The sequence below is a fragment of the Podarcis tiliguerta genome, assembly GCF_965153285.1.
Source record: "Podarcis tiliguerta genome assembly, chromosome: 9".
Taxonomy (NCBI): Eukaryota; Metazoa; Chordata; class Lepidosauria; order Squamata; family Lacertidae; genus Podarcis; species Podarcis tiliguerta.
The window spans coordinates 57,820,317-57,839,733 of NC_139542.1; the positions used below are offsets into that span (position 1 = coordinate 57,820,317).

Genomic DNA, 19,417 nt, shown 5'->3' on the forward strand with positions numbered 1-19,417 from the left:
GCTCCACAACCTTTATCTCTGTCACATAGAATCATAGAATCATAGAGTTGGAAGAGACCACAAGGGCCATCGAGTCCAACCCCCTGCCAAGCAGGAAACACCATCAGAGCACTCCTGACATATGGTTGTCAAGCCTCTGCTTAAAGACCTCCAAAGAAGGAGACTCCACCACACTCCTTGGCAGCAAATTCCACTGTCGAACAGCTCTTACTGTCAGGAAGTTCTTCCTAATGTTTAGGTGGAATCTTCTTTCTTGTAGTTTGGATCCATTGCTCCGTGTCCACTTCTCTGGAGCAGCAGAAAACAACCTTTCTCCCTCCTCTATATGACATCCTTTTATATATTTGAACATGGCTATCATATCACCCCTGAGCTGGCGAGAAATGGATGAGGGAGAGCTTTGAGTACAGTGAGAAGGGAGAGACACTTAAAGGGGGGGGACAGCTATTTTAAACAATAGCAGAAGTTTGAGTAAGGCAGGGATGAAGAAACACTGACAGGAACATGGTGGTTTTAAATAGCCGCACAACTTTGAGTAAAGCAGGGATGGAGAAACACTGAGGGGTGGTTGTTTTTAACACACACACAAAACTTTGAGAAATGGCAGAGATGGGTACCACACAGTAGCCAACACCAAGAAGCAAAACAGCAGAACTTTTCCCAACTCCCTTCTCCCTTGTTTTAAGCTGCCATTTCTCAACCAGTCCAGTGATATCCCCTGCTATTAATTTCAATTGACCTCAGCCATGCAGCTCTGGATATTATCTGACCAGTTTCATACATAAAACGTTAAGTAGAGAAGGTCTGTGTGACTTACAACTCCCAAATTTCAGAGGACAGGCGTGACCATCCATTGGGAAATCGACCAATCTCATGGGGCACTCAGCACTTATGGTGAGCCTATAAGGAACAAAATGGAATTAGCCCCAGAATGATGTGTTCCCTCTCTCACGCAAAGTAAAATAAAAGAACGGAAAGATAGATAAACCAACTACCTCATTGTATAAAGGATGGTACCATTTCTCATGATTCTGAATAGTTTATTTGGGGCTGTCATATTATGTGCGACAGATTTTTTCCCATTCCGGAAGAAAGTGTCTGGTGTCCACACTTTGGTAACCATCAAGTTGTTAAGTCTTAGAATTTCAATGGGACCATCATATCTTAATCTTTTGTCGACCCACGTCTGACGAAAGAAAACATCCATCGTGTATTCCTACAGTAATTTGGAAGAGACACAAACTTAATATGTTTTATAAGCATATCCTTTCTATGAATATCCCTCAAGGACAAATTAGTCACTGGTAACTGTAAACTCCCTAAACACATTTCTATCAATTAAACAGAACTATGTACTCCTTTAATACTTTAATTTTCCACATTACTCATATAAATAAATTGCTATACATATTAAATCAATCAAAAATAATTACTATAATCTAATAGAATGGCAAGAAGCACGCAATTAAACTTGTACTCTAGCACAGAACTGGAAACAGAATGATTAATTCATTAACATATGTTAATGGTTTTCATGTCCACGCTATTTTTTTAAAACAGATGGACAAATTAAAATATGCAGTGGGCCACATGATTAATTATATCAGCCAAAATCAAAGGAATATTATCTAATTTCAACAAATAAAACACAGATGGGATGATCCAAATGGGAAGTAGCATGTCACAAAATGATCATGCAGCCCTTTATTTGGACACCAGTTATGTACACGCATCTTTCCAATGGCCTTCATAAATGCGTTCACAGGACTAAAAAAATGTGTGTGTGTGTAGATAAAGATCTATAGGTGCATGCATATGGCTTAATGCAGAACCCTATGTGAACTGCAAAGGTCATATGGACATCTAGAGCAAAGAGGCTCCAGAGCAAATGAGTACAAACCTCAGCAGAGAGGGCAAGTCCATATGGAAAAAGATATGCACACAAAGTTGATATTTTCAGCCGAAATCAAGTCCCAAATAAATGTGACTAGGTCTGAAACCTTAGTGAACCAATTGTGAAATCACTGGGCACTTGAAAAACATGCACTGGAAAATGCACAGATTGAACAAGAACAAGGCATAGACTAGCGTCACGACTGTGCATTTGCTGCGATTTCTAAGCAGGAGGAGAGAAAATGTGTGGAAGATGGAACTGGGTGTGAAACTCAACTACCTGAGAACCTCAGCTTGCATTTACAGTGGTACCTTGGTTCTCAAACGCCTTGGTACTCAAACGCCTTGGTTCCCAAACACTGAAAACCCAGAAGTAAGTATTCCAGTTTTCGAACATTTTTTGGAAGTTGAGTGTCCATTGCAGCTGTCAGCTGTTGTTTCTGGGGCGCCTGCACCAATCAGAAGCTGCGCCTTGGTTTTTGAACATTTTGGAAGTCAAACAGACTTCCGGAACAGATTAAGTTTGGAGCTTCTGTTTTTGCTATTTATTTTGCAATTTTGTTTTTGAGGCTTTTTCAGTTAATTTGTTTTTGTGACTGTGTAGAACCCAGTTCATCTACTCATTCATTGATTGATTGATTGATTGATTGATTGTGTGACTGTGGAAATGGATACCCCCCCCCAACCTCCAAACAATGACTATCATCAGTGCAGGTAAGAACAAAATTTAATTTTAATTTTTATCATCCACAATACTTTCTTATTTATTTTATAGTACAGTACATTGATTATTGCTTTCATTTTATGGATCAATGGTCTCGTTAGATAGCAAAATTCATGTTAGATTGCTGTTTTAGGGTTGTTTTTAAAAGTCTGGAATGGATTAATCCATTTTGCATTGGGAAAGCGCGCCTTGGTTTTGGAACGCTTTCATTTTGGAATGGACTTCCGGAACGGATTAAGTCTGAGAACCAAGGTACCACTGTATTTGTTTATCCATTGGGAGAATTTATAGTCCTTACTGTTGGAATGAGAACAGGCAATACCTGATGAAACCTCAGAAGATTAATAAGATTTCTAGTAACTGAGGGCACAGGCTTATAGCTCTGCATTAGCTTCGTGCCCCTCCCCATGACTTAAAGGAGTAGTATAAATTGTGCAAAATGAGGCAACTCAGGGAAATGGGCGTCTTTTGTTTAATATGTACAGTTCACAGACTTCAGTCTGTGGCTCAGACCAAGTCTTTGATGCCAGTATCCAATGCCTCTGTTCCTGCCATTGTTGTCCTTCAAATCCAACAAGGTTATGAATTATTCTATATTGGGGTGACTATTCTCCAAATAACTGGCTATATCATTTCCATAGCTGTTGTAAATCTGCTGAAAGCGATTTAAACAAAAAACAAAAAAGCTCACACACACATAGGTCTAAATCCAGCCTGCATGGGAGGACCAGAATCAGGGCTGCCACATCTAATAATAGCCTGAAAATTAGGCTGCTGCTAATCTTCCCTATTTTGCATGATTGACAGCTGTGCACAAAGGCATCTGAATTTGTCGTTCACTCATTACTGGGGTTCATTTCCTCACTGCCACCTCAACCCTACAAAATCAAAGAAAGCGAGTGATACCTACCATCTCTACATCAGAAACAGGTCCAAAACTGGTGACATAGATATCTGTTTTGACTTCGGTTACAGGACCTAATACATATATAAAAAGGAAGTGAGCAAGGAAAATTGGAATGTTTCAGGTTTAAAAGCAGGAAAGATTGTACTGGCAAAAAAAAAAGAAGAAGCCACATCTTATGCAATTGTCACTTTGACGATTCATTTGACTAATCGGAGGAAAATGCGCAGGCAGCATGTTCTTCCAACCAAGCCTGCTGAACTTGGAAATTCTTGCATAATGTTGATTTTCATGCCATCTCTTGACTTACGTAAGTACACTGGTATAATTCAGAAATGCTTTTGTAATGCGTTGTCACGGATTGACATGGGCAAGAAAATACATGCACATGAAGATCTGGAAAAAGCTCCTTTTTTATATAGAGAAAAGTGGTCTGGTCCTTCAAAGTTTGTTTCAAATTGGGTTAATGGGGACTATACAACTGCATTCGCAAAGACTCAGTTCACATATAACACCAAACCATGGTTTGACACTAGAGGAGCAAACCCTATACACAGTTGCTCCCTTGTTCACACTCCCTATCCCTCTTCCACTTTTGTGCTCCATCTGCTGCCGACCATGCCATTTGCCACAGACCATATTTTGCAGTTACATCCAAGCTGGCAAACTATGGTTTGGGCTTGCTTTGCAAATCAGTGTAACACCCTAAGATCAAATACTATTTTACAGTCCCATTCTGCAACGTAGGTACATGCCATAGTTTGCAAGTTTGGATGCAATGGCCAACTGGTTTACCAACAATCTGGAAGTAATCAATTGATAAGGGAGTGTAGAGGGAGGAGGATGGGGGTAAAGGTGTGGGCACAGAGTTCATTCCTGCATGTGAACCTATCCAGAGTGTGATCCAACTACACGAGAAACAGAAAACATAAAGAAGTTAGAATTCCCAATGCAATCCTACCACACCTCACTCAGAATACACACAGGTCCCACTATCCACCTGCTCATTATGCAAAAATTCGCTTATCCAAACACAAAGAATTATGCCAAAACCTTGCTGCACACATGGCTGATTCAGATATCCAAACAGCCAGAGTTTGCCCACTTCCTTCCTTTTTTTGTGCTTTGCTGGCTAGGGGCTGCCATTTTTAAGCAAAAACCATGGAGAGAAGGAGTGGGGAGAAAGATTCGGACAAATCACCAAGCAGGATAATTCAGACAAATCAGGGAACAGGAGACATTAGACAAATCAGATTTTTCCTCTGCCTCTCTTTTGCTAGTTGGCTGCAGGAAGAGAGCTCATGGATTAGAAACGTTCCCATAAGAAATAATGGCTCATCAGCTCATTATGTGAATGCTCACTTAACAAATTATTTCCTGGGAATGCATTGTGTTCAGAAGGTGGGACCTGCATTTATTTATGAGAATACTGTGGTTCCCAAGCATTTTCGGGGGGTGGGGGTGGGGATTTGCCCTCCAAGTCATTTGAGTTTAACATCCTTGACCGCAATTAATGTCCAGGTTAATCAGTTCACAGCAAAGGAAGGAGAAAAGTGGCCGTGCGTGCAGTCAAAATGCTCATACATATTTTGTCTTAATAAGCCAAGTTATGGTTTATTAAGCCAAGTTACACAGCCAGCATGTTCACATACAGAGCTGGAAAACAAGTCACCAGCATCTATTGCCCATTATAGCCTCTTAATACCCTACGCACCATTTTAGTTTTTCAAACGATTACAGCAAACAAAATAGCAACAGTGTCCACAATATTTCTACAAAACAATTTATCCTTATTAGATTTTTTTTTTAAATCAGCATACTGGCTGGCATTCTTTGCTGCCTCCAAAAGCTATTTTGTCTCAAGTAGGTATATTTGAAAGGCACAATCTATTGGTGCTTGTTTGAGCACATCCTTCTGTCCCCTTAAACTATTATCCATAACACATTTATTACTTCAACCCCCCTGAAAGGCACACAGACTTACACTTAGGTAAATCTGTGATGGGAAAGAATTATTTAGCTAGGCAAGTGGGAACTTCCACCATGCTCTCTCCAGGTTAAAAATATTTATAGTATCATGGGGCCAACCTTTGGTCCAATCTAGCAGAGCTTTTCTTATGTTCTTATGACTTTAGCAGGTGGACAGAGATAATAATATAGATGGGTTCTGCTGCAAAACTGTGTATCTTAAAAAAGACCTCAGGCATATACAATATTAATTTTTTATTTTTTTATTTGCTTGGTTAGTTAGTTAGTTAGTTAGCATACACACACACCCCTTCATTCATAGATTCAGGGCAGTTCACAACATAAATGTCTAATGCAGGAATCTCAATGCTATCAGTGATGGACCTACATTTTGGGGGCCCTGAAGCTTGAACCATCATGGAAGCCCTTTCACAACCAGCAATGAGGTCTGGGCATAGCTGTCAACCGTCCCTTATTTGGTGGGAAAGTCCCTTATCCCAGCGCTGTGTCCCACTGCTGTCCCTTATTGATGATGTCCCTTAAATTTCCTGGGTTTCAAAAGAAGCAGCTCCTCTCCCTCCCTCCCTGCCGGCCAGGGAGGAGGGAGGATCCAACTGTGTTGCTTGGCTGCGTTGCTCACCCAATAAGGAGTCTAAGAACGACTGGGGAGGTGGAACTTGCATGCCTTGTGCCGATCAAATCGGCCGCATTGCCTGGGGACTCGCCTTTGCTCAGGGCTTCCCAGCGGAGAGGTGACGGTGGTTTTCCTTGCTGCATCCCCTTTGCCGGGTTGCTGCGCTGTGGGAACCACCGCTTGAGGCTTCGTTTGGCTGCTGGCTGGGCTTTCTGCCTTTGGCTTGGAGGGGCTCAGAAGTTGAACATGCCTGTGTTTGGAAAATCCCTTATTTTGGCTGCTGGTCCCTTATTTTCGAGGCTGCTGGTCCCTTATTTTCAAATCTGTAAGTTGACAGCTTTGGGTCTGGGTAGCCACTATTATCTTCTGCAATGGGCTTGTTCCACGACAGATCAGCACACCTTTACAACATCTGTTCTACTGACTCTCAAACTTTGGGATGGTTGAAATATATACAACAAATATATACAATTCAGATTGAGTCGTGTGACTCTAATTGGGTCGCAGTGTGGACTAAAGTCGCTTCTGGGCCCCCACCAGGATTAGGGCCCCTGAAGCTTAAGCTTCGTTAGTTTCATTGTTGATTCGTCCCTAATTGTTATTCTCTTTGGCTATACCAAAGAGGAAGACGTTCCATATATTTTGAAGCCTTCAAACTTCCAGGCTGTTGAGTTTATTGGGCTCTTTTAAACAACTCTTGCAGCCTAGCAGGCACAATGTGACAACATTGTGAAGATTTTGTTGAAAGGTAAAGCGCATTGTGCCTTGTGCCTAACATTGTTGTGTGCGCAAATGTCACTTAGTGTCAAAATGCAGAAAGGAAGCATAAGCAATGAGAAAAGTGAAATTATTATTTCCCATTGGCCCGATATGGAGGTTTCAAGCTGCTAACTGAACACAGAACAAAAGCATGTAAAATTACCTCACTTCACAGTTTGTAAATTACACCTAAGAGTTCAGTTCGGAAGAAGATGAATGCAGGAATCACTAGAAGCTTTTCCCAACAAAGCAGCAATATACAAGCTATGTTCAGATCACAGTCACCTCAATCAGCTCCTGCAATTTTCTAGTTCAAAAGTCTTCACCTTCTATCTCTTTTTTCTGACTTTCCATTTTTAATTCATAAGTCATCAAGATTGTGCAGCTGCTTGAAATCAACTCCTGAAAGTCCCCACATCTTCCTGTTGGAATGACAGCTTTTCTGAACATGACTTTATTCGCTTAGCACAGGGTTGACAAACCTCTGGCCTATGGGCAAAATTAGGCTTGCCAGGCCTCCCTACTTCACCTGCAAGGCCATTTTGGACTCACTCTACATCTGGCTTGGATGTCCTTGTCGTAAACTTATTGCTTATTGTGGGGCATTTGCTTCCATGTGTGTAAAGCTTTTGCATTGCTGGGTTCTCTTTTACACACCTGAAGATCTTGTATCAGTGGTCAAGCTAACATGCCAAAGCACACAGAACTAATGCTTCAACTGTCATTGGAAATCCAACGGATTGCTTTTGTTTGATTCAAAGCCAGCGGACCTGATGGGATACCTGCCGAATTCTTCAAAGTGGGCAGAAATGATCTGACACAACAACTTCACAAGCTCATCGAAAAAATCTGGGAGAGAGAGGAGATCCCAGAAGACTATAGGAATGCCAAAATTATCAACCTTTTTTTAAAAAAGGTGAGAGAATAGATTGCGGAAACTATAGAGGCACCTCTTTATTAACTGCGGCCTGCAAAATTCTTGTAAGGATCTTAGCAAACCACCTCCTAACTATATCTGAGGCTATCCTTCCTGAATCCCAAAATGGTTTTTGACTTTCTAGGGGGACAGTGGACATGATTTTCACTGCTTGACAGATTCAAGAAAAATGCAGAGAGCAAAACCATCCCCTTTATATGGCATTTATCAACCTGGCTAAGGCCTTTGACACTAAATCGTAATGCCCTGTGGACTGTCCTTCTGAAAATCGGCTGCCCAGATAAATTTGTGAATATCCTTCAGCTCCTCCATGATAATATGATAGAAACAACTGCAGATAACAATGGCTCTCAAAGTGACCCACTCACAGTGGGAGCAAGTGTTAAGCAGGGTTGCGTTATAGCCCCAACTCTAATAATTGTTTTCATTGCCGTGATCCTACACATTGTCAAAAGGAAACTCCCCACCAGGGCAGAAATCATATATCAACAGATGGAAAGCTCTTTAACTTGAGTAGGCTGGAAACAAAGAGTAAGTTACCATAACTTCCATCTTAGAGCTTCAATATGCTGATGACAATGTAGTGTGTGCACACTCAGAGGATGACTTCCAAACCATTCTAAATATCTTCACAGAAGCCTATCATTCAACATCCAAAAAAACCCGAAGTGTGGCACCAACAAGGACAAAACAACCCCTCTGCAGTGCCACAAATCCAACTCAATGGTGTAACGTTGGAGAGTGTCAATCACTTTTCCTACCTGGGCAGTTATCTTGCCACAAGGGCCAACACTGATTACGAAATTCAGCATTGCCTGAGCTCAGCAAGTGCAGCTTTCTCCCAACTGAAGCACAGAGTGTTTGAGCACCAGGACATTCTCAGGGAAATCAAAATGCTTGTTTACAAAGCTATTGTACTACCAGCCTTACTGTATGCTTGTGAAACACGGACCACTTGTAAATGCCATCACCAACTCCTCGAAAGATTCCATCAATGGTGTCTCTGGAAAAAAATTCATATCACTTGGGAAGACAGGCACACTAATGCTAGTGTACTGGAAGAAGCAAAGATCACCAGTGTCGAAGCAATGATTCTTCAACATCAACTTTGTTGGACGGCTCGTGTTGTTCGCATGCCTGATTATCGTCTTCCAAAGCAACTACTCTATTCCGAACTTAAAAATGGAAAGCGTAATGCTGGTGGTCAACAAAAGAGGTTTAAAGACTTTCTCAAGACAAATCTTTAAAATTTATCTAAACACCGGCAACTGGGAAACACTGGCCTGTGAGTGCTCCAATTAGAGAACAGCCTTTACCAAAGGTGTCGTAGACTTTGAAGATGCTCAAACTCAGGACAAAAGGAAGAAACGTGCTAAGAGGAAGGCACGCTTGGCAAACCCTCACCATGATCAACTCCCGCCCAGAAACTTAAGTCCCCACTGTGGAAGGATGTGTGGATCCAGAATTGGCCTCCAAAGTCACTTATGGACTCATTGTTAAAACCGTGTTTATGGAAGACAATCTTTCTCGGCTACAAGTGATCGCCAAAGAAAAAGAAGAAGACATGTGCAATTGTAGAGGCCTGGCTGGAAAGCTTAAAACTCACCGCTGCTACACAGGAGGCAGAATGAAGAAAAGGAAATACGAATTGGCTCCACCCCATAGCTTGACCAAATGTGGCTAGGAGCTAGGTGGAGTCTTAAGGTAAAGGTAAAGGGACCCCTGACCATTAGGTCCAGTTGTGACCGACTCTGGGGTTGCGGCGCTCATCTCGCTTTATTGGTTTCTGGGTCATGTGGCCAGCAAGACTAAGCCACTTCTGGCGAACCAGAGCATCGCACGGAAACGCCGTTTACCTTCCCACCGGAGCGGTACCTATTTATCTACTTGCACTGGTGTGCTTTTGAACTGCTAGGTTGGCAGGAGCAGGGACCGAGCAATGGGAGCTCACCCCGTCGCGGGGATTCAAACCGTGACCTTCTGATCGGCAAGTCCTAGGCTCTGCGGTTTAACCCACAGCGCCACCTGCGTCCCTCAAGATGGAGTCATAGAACTTAACAAAGTGTAGACTTGTATTTTGACTTGAAATGTCCGTTTTGAGCTTCTCAGAAGTATGTAAAGGCAAGAAGTGGGTGGGGAGCGCTGGCCCACAATGGCGCCTGGCACAGAGGTGCCGGAACTGCGCTCCAGTGCACATCAACTGAAAAAACACTGATTAAAGCCTTTATAGATACATTTTTTTAAAGCCCACATTCCTTCTATTGCTTCCCTCCCTCTGCTTCCTGCACTACTGATTGTTAGTTCTTTTTGGCAGAGATCTGCTCTCTCTTTTTTAATGTGTTGTTCTCTGGAATTTCATGTGTCATAAAAGCACTATGAAAATTAAATAATAATATACTTTGAACCACCCAGTGCATGCAACACGTAAACAACCAGCAATAGAAAACATCCATAGTAAGATCTACTAACTGAACCTCAAGCTAATCCTAAAGGAGTAAACATACTCTGAAGTGTGAGACCAAAAGTAGTGAGGGAAATGTTTAGGAATTCAAAGACTAATTTAACACCATTTCAGACAGTACAGAACACCCTGGGTGCCAGCTTGCGTGCTGAAGTGTAAGACACAAACATGAAATGCCAGCCAGGACCTGCTTATCCTTAATACCTAAATTTATTTTGGTTTAGAACTTAACATACCCAGGCAACGTGGCACAACAAGGTGCTACTGAGGGAAATTGTTTTATTACCACATTGAAAAGAAAAACATCTGCTCACAGTACAGCTGAACATTCTGATGCTAAGGTATACAGTTATTACACAAGAGCAAGCTAATGCTGGGTTGGAGAAAATTAAAAGCTGCTCCTTGGTGGACCTTCTAAAAAAAATCCCCGTTTGCCTTCTAGGAACTATTTATAGATTCCGTGGTGAGCATTTTTAATGTCAGCTAAATAGTAGGGGAGCTTTACACACACTGCAATGGGCACTGTCAAGTATGAATCACCGTTCAGAGGAAGAAACATTCCAAAGAATGGAAAGCAACTGAGTGCAAAATCCAATTATTACTCAGTTTCACATCAGACAGGGAGAGTGTCCAGTGGCTGCCCCACCCCCCATCTCACGTCGGCTGCTGAGCCTAACTCTGTGCCACTCAGTTTCAGCTGAGATGATAACAGGCAAACTGGGAACAGAACAGAAGAGGGACTGTTTCGGTGTGGGAAAGCACATTTGGAGCAGGCAGATCTGTAACTTCCCAGCAAATCACGCCTTTAAATTGATAATAAATATTTATGAATATAAAATGCTTTTATAGGTGGGCTAACGGGGGGGGGGGCAGTTGCATTTCTCCCTCTCCTACTCAGATATCTAGGCTGGTTGCTCAAGAGCAGCAACAGACTTCCAATTCATTAGTATTCCAAGTCTTCTTGGCCTGCACAAGCTCCTCGTTAGTTTCTCAGCCCAGTTCAAGGGGCTGCCTTGAAAGCCCGCAAGAGCCTTTGTCCTGCGCACCTTACGGAGCATCTCTAATATGCTGCTTCCTGTTCTTGAAGAACTGGTGTCGCCTAGTGATGCGTAAGGATTATATAACCTATCTGAATCTCTTTGAACACTTGAAAGCACTAAGTAACACTTAGCATTTATAATTCTTTGAATGTGACCTTGGACCATGTCCCATTACTGGCGCTAGGCACAAAGTCGGGACTTCTCTAAGATGGTATGGTACTTATTCTTTTTTTCATAATGCATTTAATGCACACAAAAATATTTATATCCTGCTTCCCCAGTTCGTCTCCAGGATGCCCAGGGTGGTGAACACCATCAGAATTTAATAATAATAATAATAATAATAATAATAATAATAAATCTTTATTGTCATTGCCCCCTTCGGGGACAACAAAATCACTTGACTGCTCCATAAAAACACCAATTAAACAATACAGTATGATACAGCAAGGGAGATTAGTTGACTTTCAAAGTCGGGGCTTCCCATTCAGAGCCGAGATCACTCTGGAGAAGAAGCTGTTCTTAAGACGGCTCGTTCTTGTCTTCATCGTCCTGTATCTCCGTCCCAATGGCAAGAGCTCGAAGAGACAGTGACCAGGATGCGATGGATCTTTAACTATGTCCAGTGCCTTCCTATGGCACCTTGTGGCATAAATCTGCTCTAAGGTGGAGAGTGGGCAGCCAACAATGCTCTCTGCTGCCTTAACAACCCTGCACAACCCCATCCTGTCCTGGGTAGTACAGCTTCCGTACCACACACATAAGCCATAAGGATTAATAATTTTTATTTATAGCACACACATACAGAGATGCAAGCTTACAGAAAGAGCAAGTTTTTTAAAAAGAAAAAAAGATAAATTTTTAGCATTCAGTAACCGGAAAGGCCTGCCAGCACGCACAAACATACAAAATTCACTTTGTGCAAAAAACCAACACAAACAGCTCTCTTGGGAAAGAGAGTGCTATCAATTGGGTGCTGCCACAGAGACGGCCTTTTCCTGAATCCCTCCCAACAACATGTATGGCAGACAAATGGGGGGAAAGAAGAAGAAGAAGAAGAGGAGGAGGAGGAGGAGGAGGAGGAGGAGGAGGAGTTTGGATTAGATATCCCGCTTTATCACTACCCAAAAGAGTCTCAAAGCGGCTAACATTCTCCTTTCCCTTCCTCCCCCACAACAAACACTCTGTGAGGTGAGTGGGGCTGAGAGACTTCAGAGAAGTGTGACTGGCCCAAGGTCACCCAGCAGCTGCATGTGGAGGAGCGGAGACGCGAACCCGGTTCCCCAGATTATGAGACTACCACTCTTAACCACTACACCACACTGGGGAATCAAGCAGAGCTCCTCAAAAGTTCTGTGTGGGCAGACAGGCTCATAGAGTTGGCGCTAGTGATGACCGGTGCCCATTTGGGCTGGCAGGATGGGAGGCAGAAAGGTCATAGAATCATAGAATAGAATCATAGAGTTGGAATAGACCACAAGGGCCATCGAGTCCAACCCCCTGCCAAGCAGGAAACACCATCAGAGCACTCCTGGCATATGGTTGTCAAGCCTCTGCTTAAAGACCTCCAAAGAAGGAGACTCCACCACACTCCTTGGCAGCAAATTCCAGTGGGTGGCACCACAGCCAATCACAGGCAGAGCCACCCTCTGACTGGTTGCATGTGAGAAACGAGGCAGCCTGGGGCTTACTGAGGGTACACTGAAATTGGTGAGTCAATACCTCGTTTGCCCTAATGAAGCCACTTCTATTCCTGGAAGTATTTTGGTCCCAACTATTTAGGGTGTAAGTATGGTGCTCTCCGATCTCCCCTTTTTTTAGTTTTTTATCTTTCAGTTTGCTGTTAGTGTTTCTATGGGATTTTCAACCTGTGCATCGATTTGAGCATGGTTTATACAGTGGTACCTCGGGTTAAGTACTCAATTCGTTCCAGAGGTCCGTACTTAACCTGAAACTGTTCTTAACCTGAAGCACCACTTTAGCTAATGGGGCCTCCTGCTGCTGCTGCTGCACCGCCGGAGCACGATTTCTGTTCTCATCTTGAAGCAAAGTACTTAACCTGAAGCACTATTTCTGGGTTAGCGGAGTCTGTAACCTGAAGCGTATGTAACCTGAAGCGTATGTAACCCGAGGTACCACTGTATACAAAAGGAACTAACCTACACACACACACATGCAACTAGAAGAGCAAATGTTCACCACAGCCACAAAACTATGAAGTCAGCGTATATTTGCTGCTCGTTTTGTATAACTGTACACCCTACTCACAGAAAAAAATGATGTTTTAGTCTGCGTAGCTGCAATAATAGACTTGAAATGGTTTCTCCACACACGTTCAAGCCGATATATCTGTAGCCACACTACCTAGAAATTTGGTTGTGCATTTTTTAAAAAGACAACTGCAGTTCTCAGCAGGTCAAACTGTATGCGGCAGTTCTTCAGAATCACAGAAGCTCTGTAGCCCTGCTGCTGAGTAGTTTATGCAGTACCAAATAGATCTACTTTCTTGGTATGGTTTTGAAGCTGTGTGGCCCTGCATGTTCCTTAGGGAGGGAGGTCATAAGAAACCTCCTCTTAAGGTTTGTATGCCATTATTGGTTTTTCTTTTCTGCAGTGAGTAGTCTCAGGCAAGTGTGTGGTGTTTAATATGATGGAAAGGCAAATATCAACCTCTCTGCCAAGTTCCCCTCGCAAGCTGAGACTGTGCTCAAAGACCTGTCCAGAATCCCGTGAAACAAGGATAGCCAGCATGGAGTTGGATTGCAGATGTTGTTCGACTACAATCCCTGACCATTGGCTGATGGGAGTTCATCTGTAAAGCAACTCATTGGCCACCACATGCAGAGGTTACACAATAGGTATGTGCTGGGACACCTCAATAAACAAAAAAATATGATGTCTACATAGAAAGCATCCCCAGAGGAAAAGAAGTTTGAAAACATTCCTGTAGGGGAGATATACTGAAGATTGCAACCACATCGATGACATCTTCCTGATTCAAAGAAGGTCATTTGAAGAAATTATGAGGTAATTTGCTTTTCACTGTTATTCAACACTCAGCCTATCAGCTAAAGATGCCAACAAGGTATCAACTGGGGCCAATTTCGCGAGCAGGACACCTGTCCACTGGGGACAGTGCTAAGAATACCATCTAATTTTGCCAAGGTCACTGAGCAGTAGACAGATGGTAATAACTTCAGTCACTACCAACCTGGGAAAGAAATCAAGAAAGACAATGTATAGGTAAATACTAGGCCCATATCTTCTTAGCAGTCATCTGAGTCATCCAGTTTTGCCATTTGGACAGCTGCCTGGAAAACCCATCAGCCTCACTTCATGGCTTAAATGACACTGACAATTTTGTTTTCCAGGTAAGCAGAATAAGTTTATAACAAAAGTATGAAGCCAATTATACGGATGGCTTCTTGGAACACTTGTTGTATGAAAATTATCTCCGAAGAATCGTAGAAAACCACATTCTTTGCATTTCCAATTTTTCTCTTGTTTTCCGACAGGCTGGCTACTAAGGCTTAAGTGAAAGCTTGCACTGAATACAGGTGGGGAGGATTTCACATGGGGGTTCCATTCCCAGCCCCCCCCCCCACATTGACGGAGTGCATATAAGTGCGCCCCACCCCATTATACCCCTTCTGCTCCACCCCCATTCCTTCTACAGTTCCACCCTCTTCTGGGTCCAAAAGGACTACATGTTGGTGACTACATGTCATATATGACATTAGCTATAGGGCAGGTAAAAATATGACTGGGTCAAAGGTGGGCTAGAGGCTTCATCAGGTGATGAATAGCACACACAAAACATTTTGCAAGCACTAGCAAGTATTATTAAAGGATTCGGGTGGTGCTGTGGGTTAAACCACAGAGCCTAGGACTTGCCGATCAGAAGGTTGGTGGTTCAAATCCCCGCAACGGGGTGAGCTCCCATTGCTTGGTCCCTGCTCCTGCCAACCTAGCGGTTCGAAAGCACAAAGTGCAAGGAGATAAATAGGTACCGCTCTGGCGGGAAGGTAAATGGCGTTTCCGTGCGCTGCTCTGGTTCGCCAGAAGCGGCTTAGTCATGCTGGCCGCATGACCCGGAAGCTGTACACCGGCTCCCTCGGCCAATAAATTGAGATGAGTGCTGCAACCCAAGAGTCGGTCACAACTTGACCTAATGGTCAGGGGTCCCTTTACCTTTTTAACAAGTATTATTATTATTATTATTATTATTACCCATTCTTCATTCTAACATCCCAGAGCGAGTGACAGCAATTCAAAATACAACATTTTTAAAAGTTTAAAACAATCAGCATCAAATGATATAGTCGCTTCCCAGTTCACAAGCTCCTGAACCAACCCTCATTATATTTATGATTAACTGCACCCACGTACACACCCCTGCTGCAATTATCTGTCTGGTTACTGGAGAAGGAACTTAAGATCAAATCATATATTTTTTAATAAACAAAAAAAAGGGTTAGAACTCCTGCAGAGAAATGTCTTTTGATCCAGGGTAAATGCAGTCACGTTTTCCAAAGGGTGAAGTTCTTTGGAGTATTATAATTATTACATTTTCTCTGAGCTGTCAGAGCACTCCGTGTATAATCATCACAGTAATGGTTAAAAGAAGCCTTCAAGGTAGGTCAGTATATTTAAACCCATATTACAGATCAGGACTGGGGGCAAAACTCCCAGTGCACACAATAATGACTTACCAACTATCTCCAAAATAATAAATATATAAGAAGCTTGAGGCTTCGTTTGGCTGCTGGCTGGGCTTTCTGCCTTTGGCTCGGAGGGACTTAGAAGCTGAACCTAGCTGTGCCCAAAAAATCCCTTATTTTGGCTGCTGATCCCTTATTTTTGAGGCGGCTGGTCCCTTATTTTCAAATCTGTAAGTTGACAGCTATGGTCCCAAGCTCCGCCCACTGCTACAGGAGCCCAAGAAGCTTGCAAAGCCACAGAGGGGAAAAGCAGGGAGCAGGGAGTTAAGTGGAACTGAATACCAGTCAGCAGAAAATAGGATAAGCACCCCTCCACCCAGACTTGGCCCTTTCCAAAAATGTTTTTCATTTTCAAATAAAAGAACACAGAGGCTTGGTTAGGCTCATTTGCACCTAACACCTAGATTGCTCCTATGAGATACGGATTTCAGTGCCGGATTTACGTATAAGCTAAACAAGCTGTAGCTTAGGGCCCCACTCTCTTGGGGACCCCCCCAAACAATTAAAGGGGAAAAACGTGGATGTACATTTCCAAAATATAAGATAAAAACGAATAAAATAAAAGCTACATAAGGCAACAGTGTTTTGTGTTGTGTAGGCTCCTGTGATGTACGTAAGTAATGGGCCCTGCCTGCTAGCCTGCTCCCTAAAATATCACTGGTTTGCTCATTTATATATATCTGTGTGGACTGGTTGCATGGCAACATGTGCAAATACCTATTGGGTCCATAAATTACCATATAGTATATATTCAACACAGAAAACAGTGACAGTTTGTTGTTGACAAAGGACAGCTATATTTTGGCATTCGTCCTCTGTTCAGTGCAATCCTATGCATGCCTACTCAGAAGGAAGCTCTGTTGTGTTCAATGGGGCTTAGCAATCCTAGGCATACCACAATGTGAGTTCCGCTAAAAACGCCAGAGTGTTCTCTAGAGAAAACATTTCTGCTTCTGAGTAAACACAAACAGAATTTCACTGTGTATCATTTTTCTCCAGTTTTCTTTCCTACTTATCACAAGGGATCGTGTGGGTGTCAAATGTAGCCAGGGAAGGGATCGTTCCCTGGCAGGTGAAGTGTGTGCTCATTGTGCTCATTGGCTAAGTAGGTTTCTCTGGTAAAGCAGGGCTAAATCCACATCCTTTTTGCCTTCTCCACACCATACACTTAAAGTATATCCAACATGCATTACTTTCCCCAAAGAATGCTGGGAACTGTAGTCTACCCCCTAGGTAAAGGTAAAGGAACCCCTGACCATTAGGTCCAGTCGTGGCCGACTCTGGGGTTGCGGCGCTCATCTCGCTTTACTGGCTGAGGGAGCCAGCGTGCAGCTTCCGGGTCATGTGGCCAGCAATGACTAAGCCGCAGCAGCACACAGAAACGCCGTTTACCTTCCCGCCAGAGCGGTACCTATTTATCTACTTGCACTTTGACGTGCTTTCAAACTGCTAGGTTGGCAGGAGCAGGGACCGAGCAACGGGAGCTCACCCCGTTGCGGCGATTCGAACCACCGACCTTCTGAGCGGCAAGCCCTAGGCTCAGTGGTTTAACCCACAGCGCCACCCGTGTCCCTAGTCTACCCCTCCCCCTTACAGAACTGCAATTCCCAGCACCCTTAACAAACTACGTTTCCCAAGATTTGGGGTGGGGGAGCCATGTGCTTTAAAAGTGCACTGAGTGTGCTTTAAAGTGCACATTCAGCTTTTCTTGTTAAGGTTGCTTTCATGTATCAGTCCCCCATCCTTTTTTTGTCCCAAATCCTTCACTTAGAAATTACTGAGCGCTTTGTGTGTGTGGCTATAAGCATCACTGCAGTCCCCCTGATTATTTCCTTCTGAAAGAACAGCAAACTCTAGTGATAAGTGGGAGTGGATAAGCTATGCTGTTGCATTAAATTAGTAACAATTAAAATGGCATGTTAAAGATTAAGGCGACCATCTGGGTAATACTTACAAGCTTGCAAATCCCATTGAAGAGAAGGCAAACTTGTAAGTCGTGTCAGGGCTACATCCTTTAATCAGTATCTGTGAGGAACAGCCACCAAATCCAACCTGAGAACACTTAACACTTAAATAAACCATAAAAAAACTAATTATAGTTATAGAATAACCAATCCATAATCACTCTTGGCATGTATATATCAAACTTCAAGTGGGCAAAGTGCATTGCATGCAACGTCTTCGTAGTTCTTACAACAACCCCAGAAGGTTGATCTGTATCATCATCATCATCACCACCATCATCATCATCATATTGTAGAAGGTTGTACTCAAGGGGATAGTGGCTTGTCTAGTAAATTGACAGCTCAGGTGAAACTTTTGGTATGACAGTAGGACAGGGATATGGAACCTGTGTCCCTCCAAAAGTTGATAAACTCCAATTCCCATCTTCCCTAGCACTGACCTGTTAGGATTCTTTCCCCGTGTCGCAGTCATGGGATTGGTTATATCACATGATGGTGTATGTTTTCATTCCACGTTGTGGGAAGTGACAGAGACAGGATGTTTGTATTACTGTGTTTCTGTGATGTAGGACAATTGTCCTTTGTTCTTTCTCTTTGCTGTCTGATGCTGAAGAGGAAGGAGCTGAGTTACGATGCTCCGAGTGTGTATATGTAAAGAAACGTAGTTTAGCCAAAATGTTGGGCTACTGAGTCTGTACACTGGCTGACTATACTCTGCTGTTCCTGACGTGTACTGATGCCTCTAAGGCATCAGTCGCTGTAATGTTCGGGCTGGAGAAAGATTTTGAATCTCCTGAACGAACGACCAGGAGGGAGAGAACATGCCAGTCCGGCATGTGTCTCTGCCAGACTCATACTCATGTGTAGGAATCTGAGGGGAACTGGGGTCCAATATCACCTGAAAGGCCACAAGTTTTCCATCCTTTGGGGAAAGCATTGGGAAGTATGGATACAGCACAAGAAGTGGTACTATGCAGTGATTTGGTAGCCTTTCTAGAACTGAGCAATGGGTAATGTATGGAGCCAAATAAGCAGGTGTAATTATAACACTGGTTTACTATGAGCTTGAACAACCAATAAATACAGTGGTACCTCAGGTTAAGTACTTAATTCGCTCCGGAGGTCTGTACTTAACCTGAAACTGTTCTTAACCTGAAGCACCACATTAGTTAATGGGGCCTCCTGCTGCCGCTGTGCCGCCGGAGCACGATTTCTGTTCTCATCCTGAAGCAAAGTTCTTAACCTGAAGCACTATTTCTGGGTTAGCGGAGTCTGAAGCGTATGTAACCTCAAGCGTATGTAACCTGCGGTACCACTGTAGTGAGAAACAAGGTCAGAGGCCTAAATTGATATAGCCCACGGCCACAAAATGGCTACCCCATTTGCTCCTCACAAATCCATTTCTGAAGTGT

The 19,417-nt window shown here is 43.1% G+C and overlaps 1 protein-coding gene across 1 annotated transcript in view; it reads right to left on the minus strand.

Annotated features, from left to right (window-relative positions):
• The window catches only part of GABRA4 (gamma-aminobutyric acid type A receptor subunit alpha4), a 63,822-nt gene that overhangs the window by 30,335 nt on the left and 14,070 nt on the right, over window positions 1-19,417 (minus strand). The window contains exons 3-5 of the mRNA XM_083458321.1: window positions 3,528-3,595; window positions 996-1,216; window positions 818-900 (exon numbers count right to left, since the gene is read on the minus strand). Of these exons, the coding sequence (XP_083314447.1) occupies window positions 818-900; window positions 996-1,216; window positions 3,528-3,595 (372 nt within the window). The remainder of the gene's footprint in view (window positions 1-817; window positions 901-995; window positions 1,217-3,527; window positions 3,596-19,417) is intronic.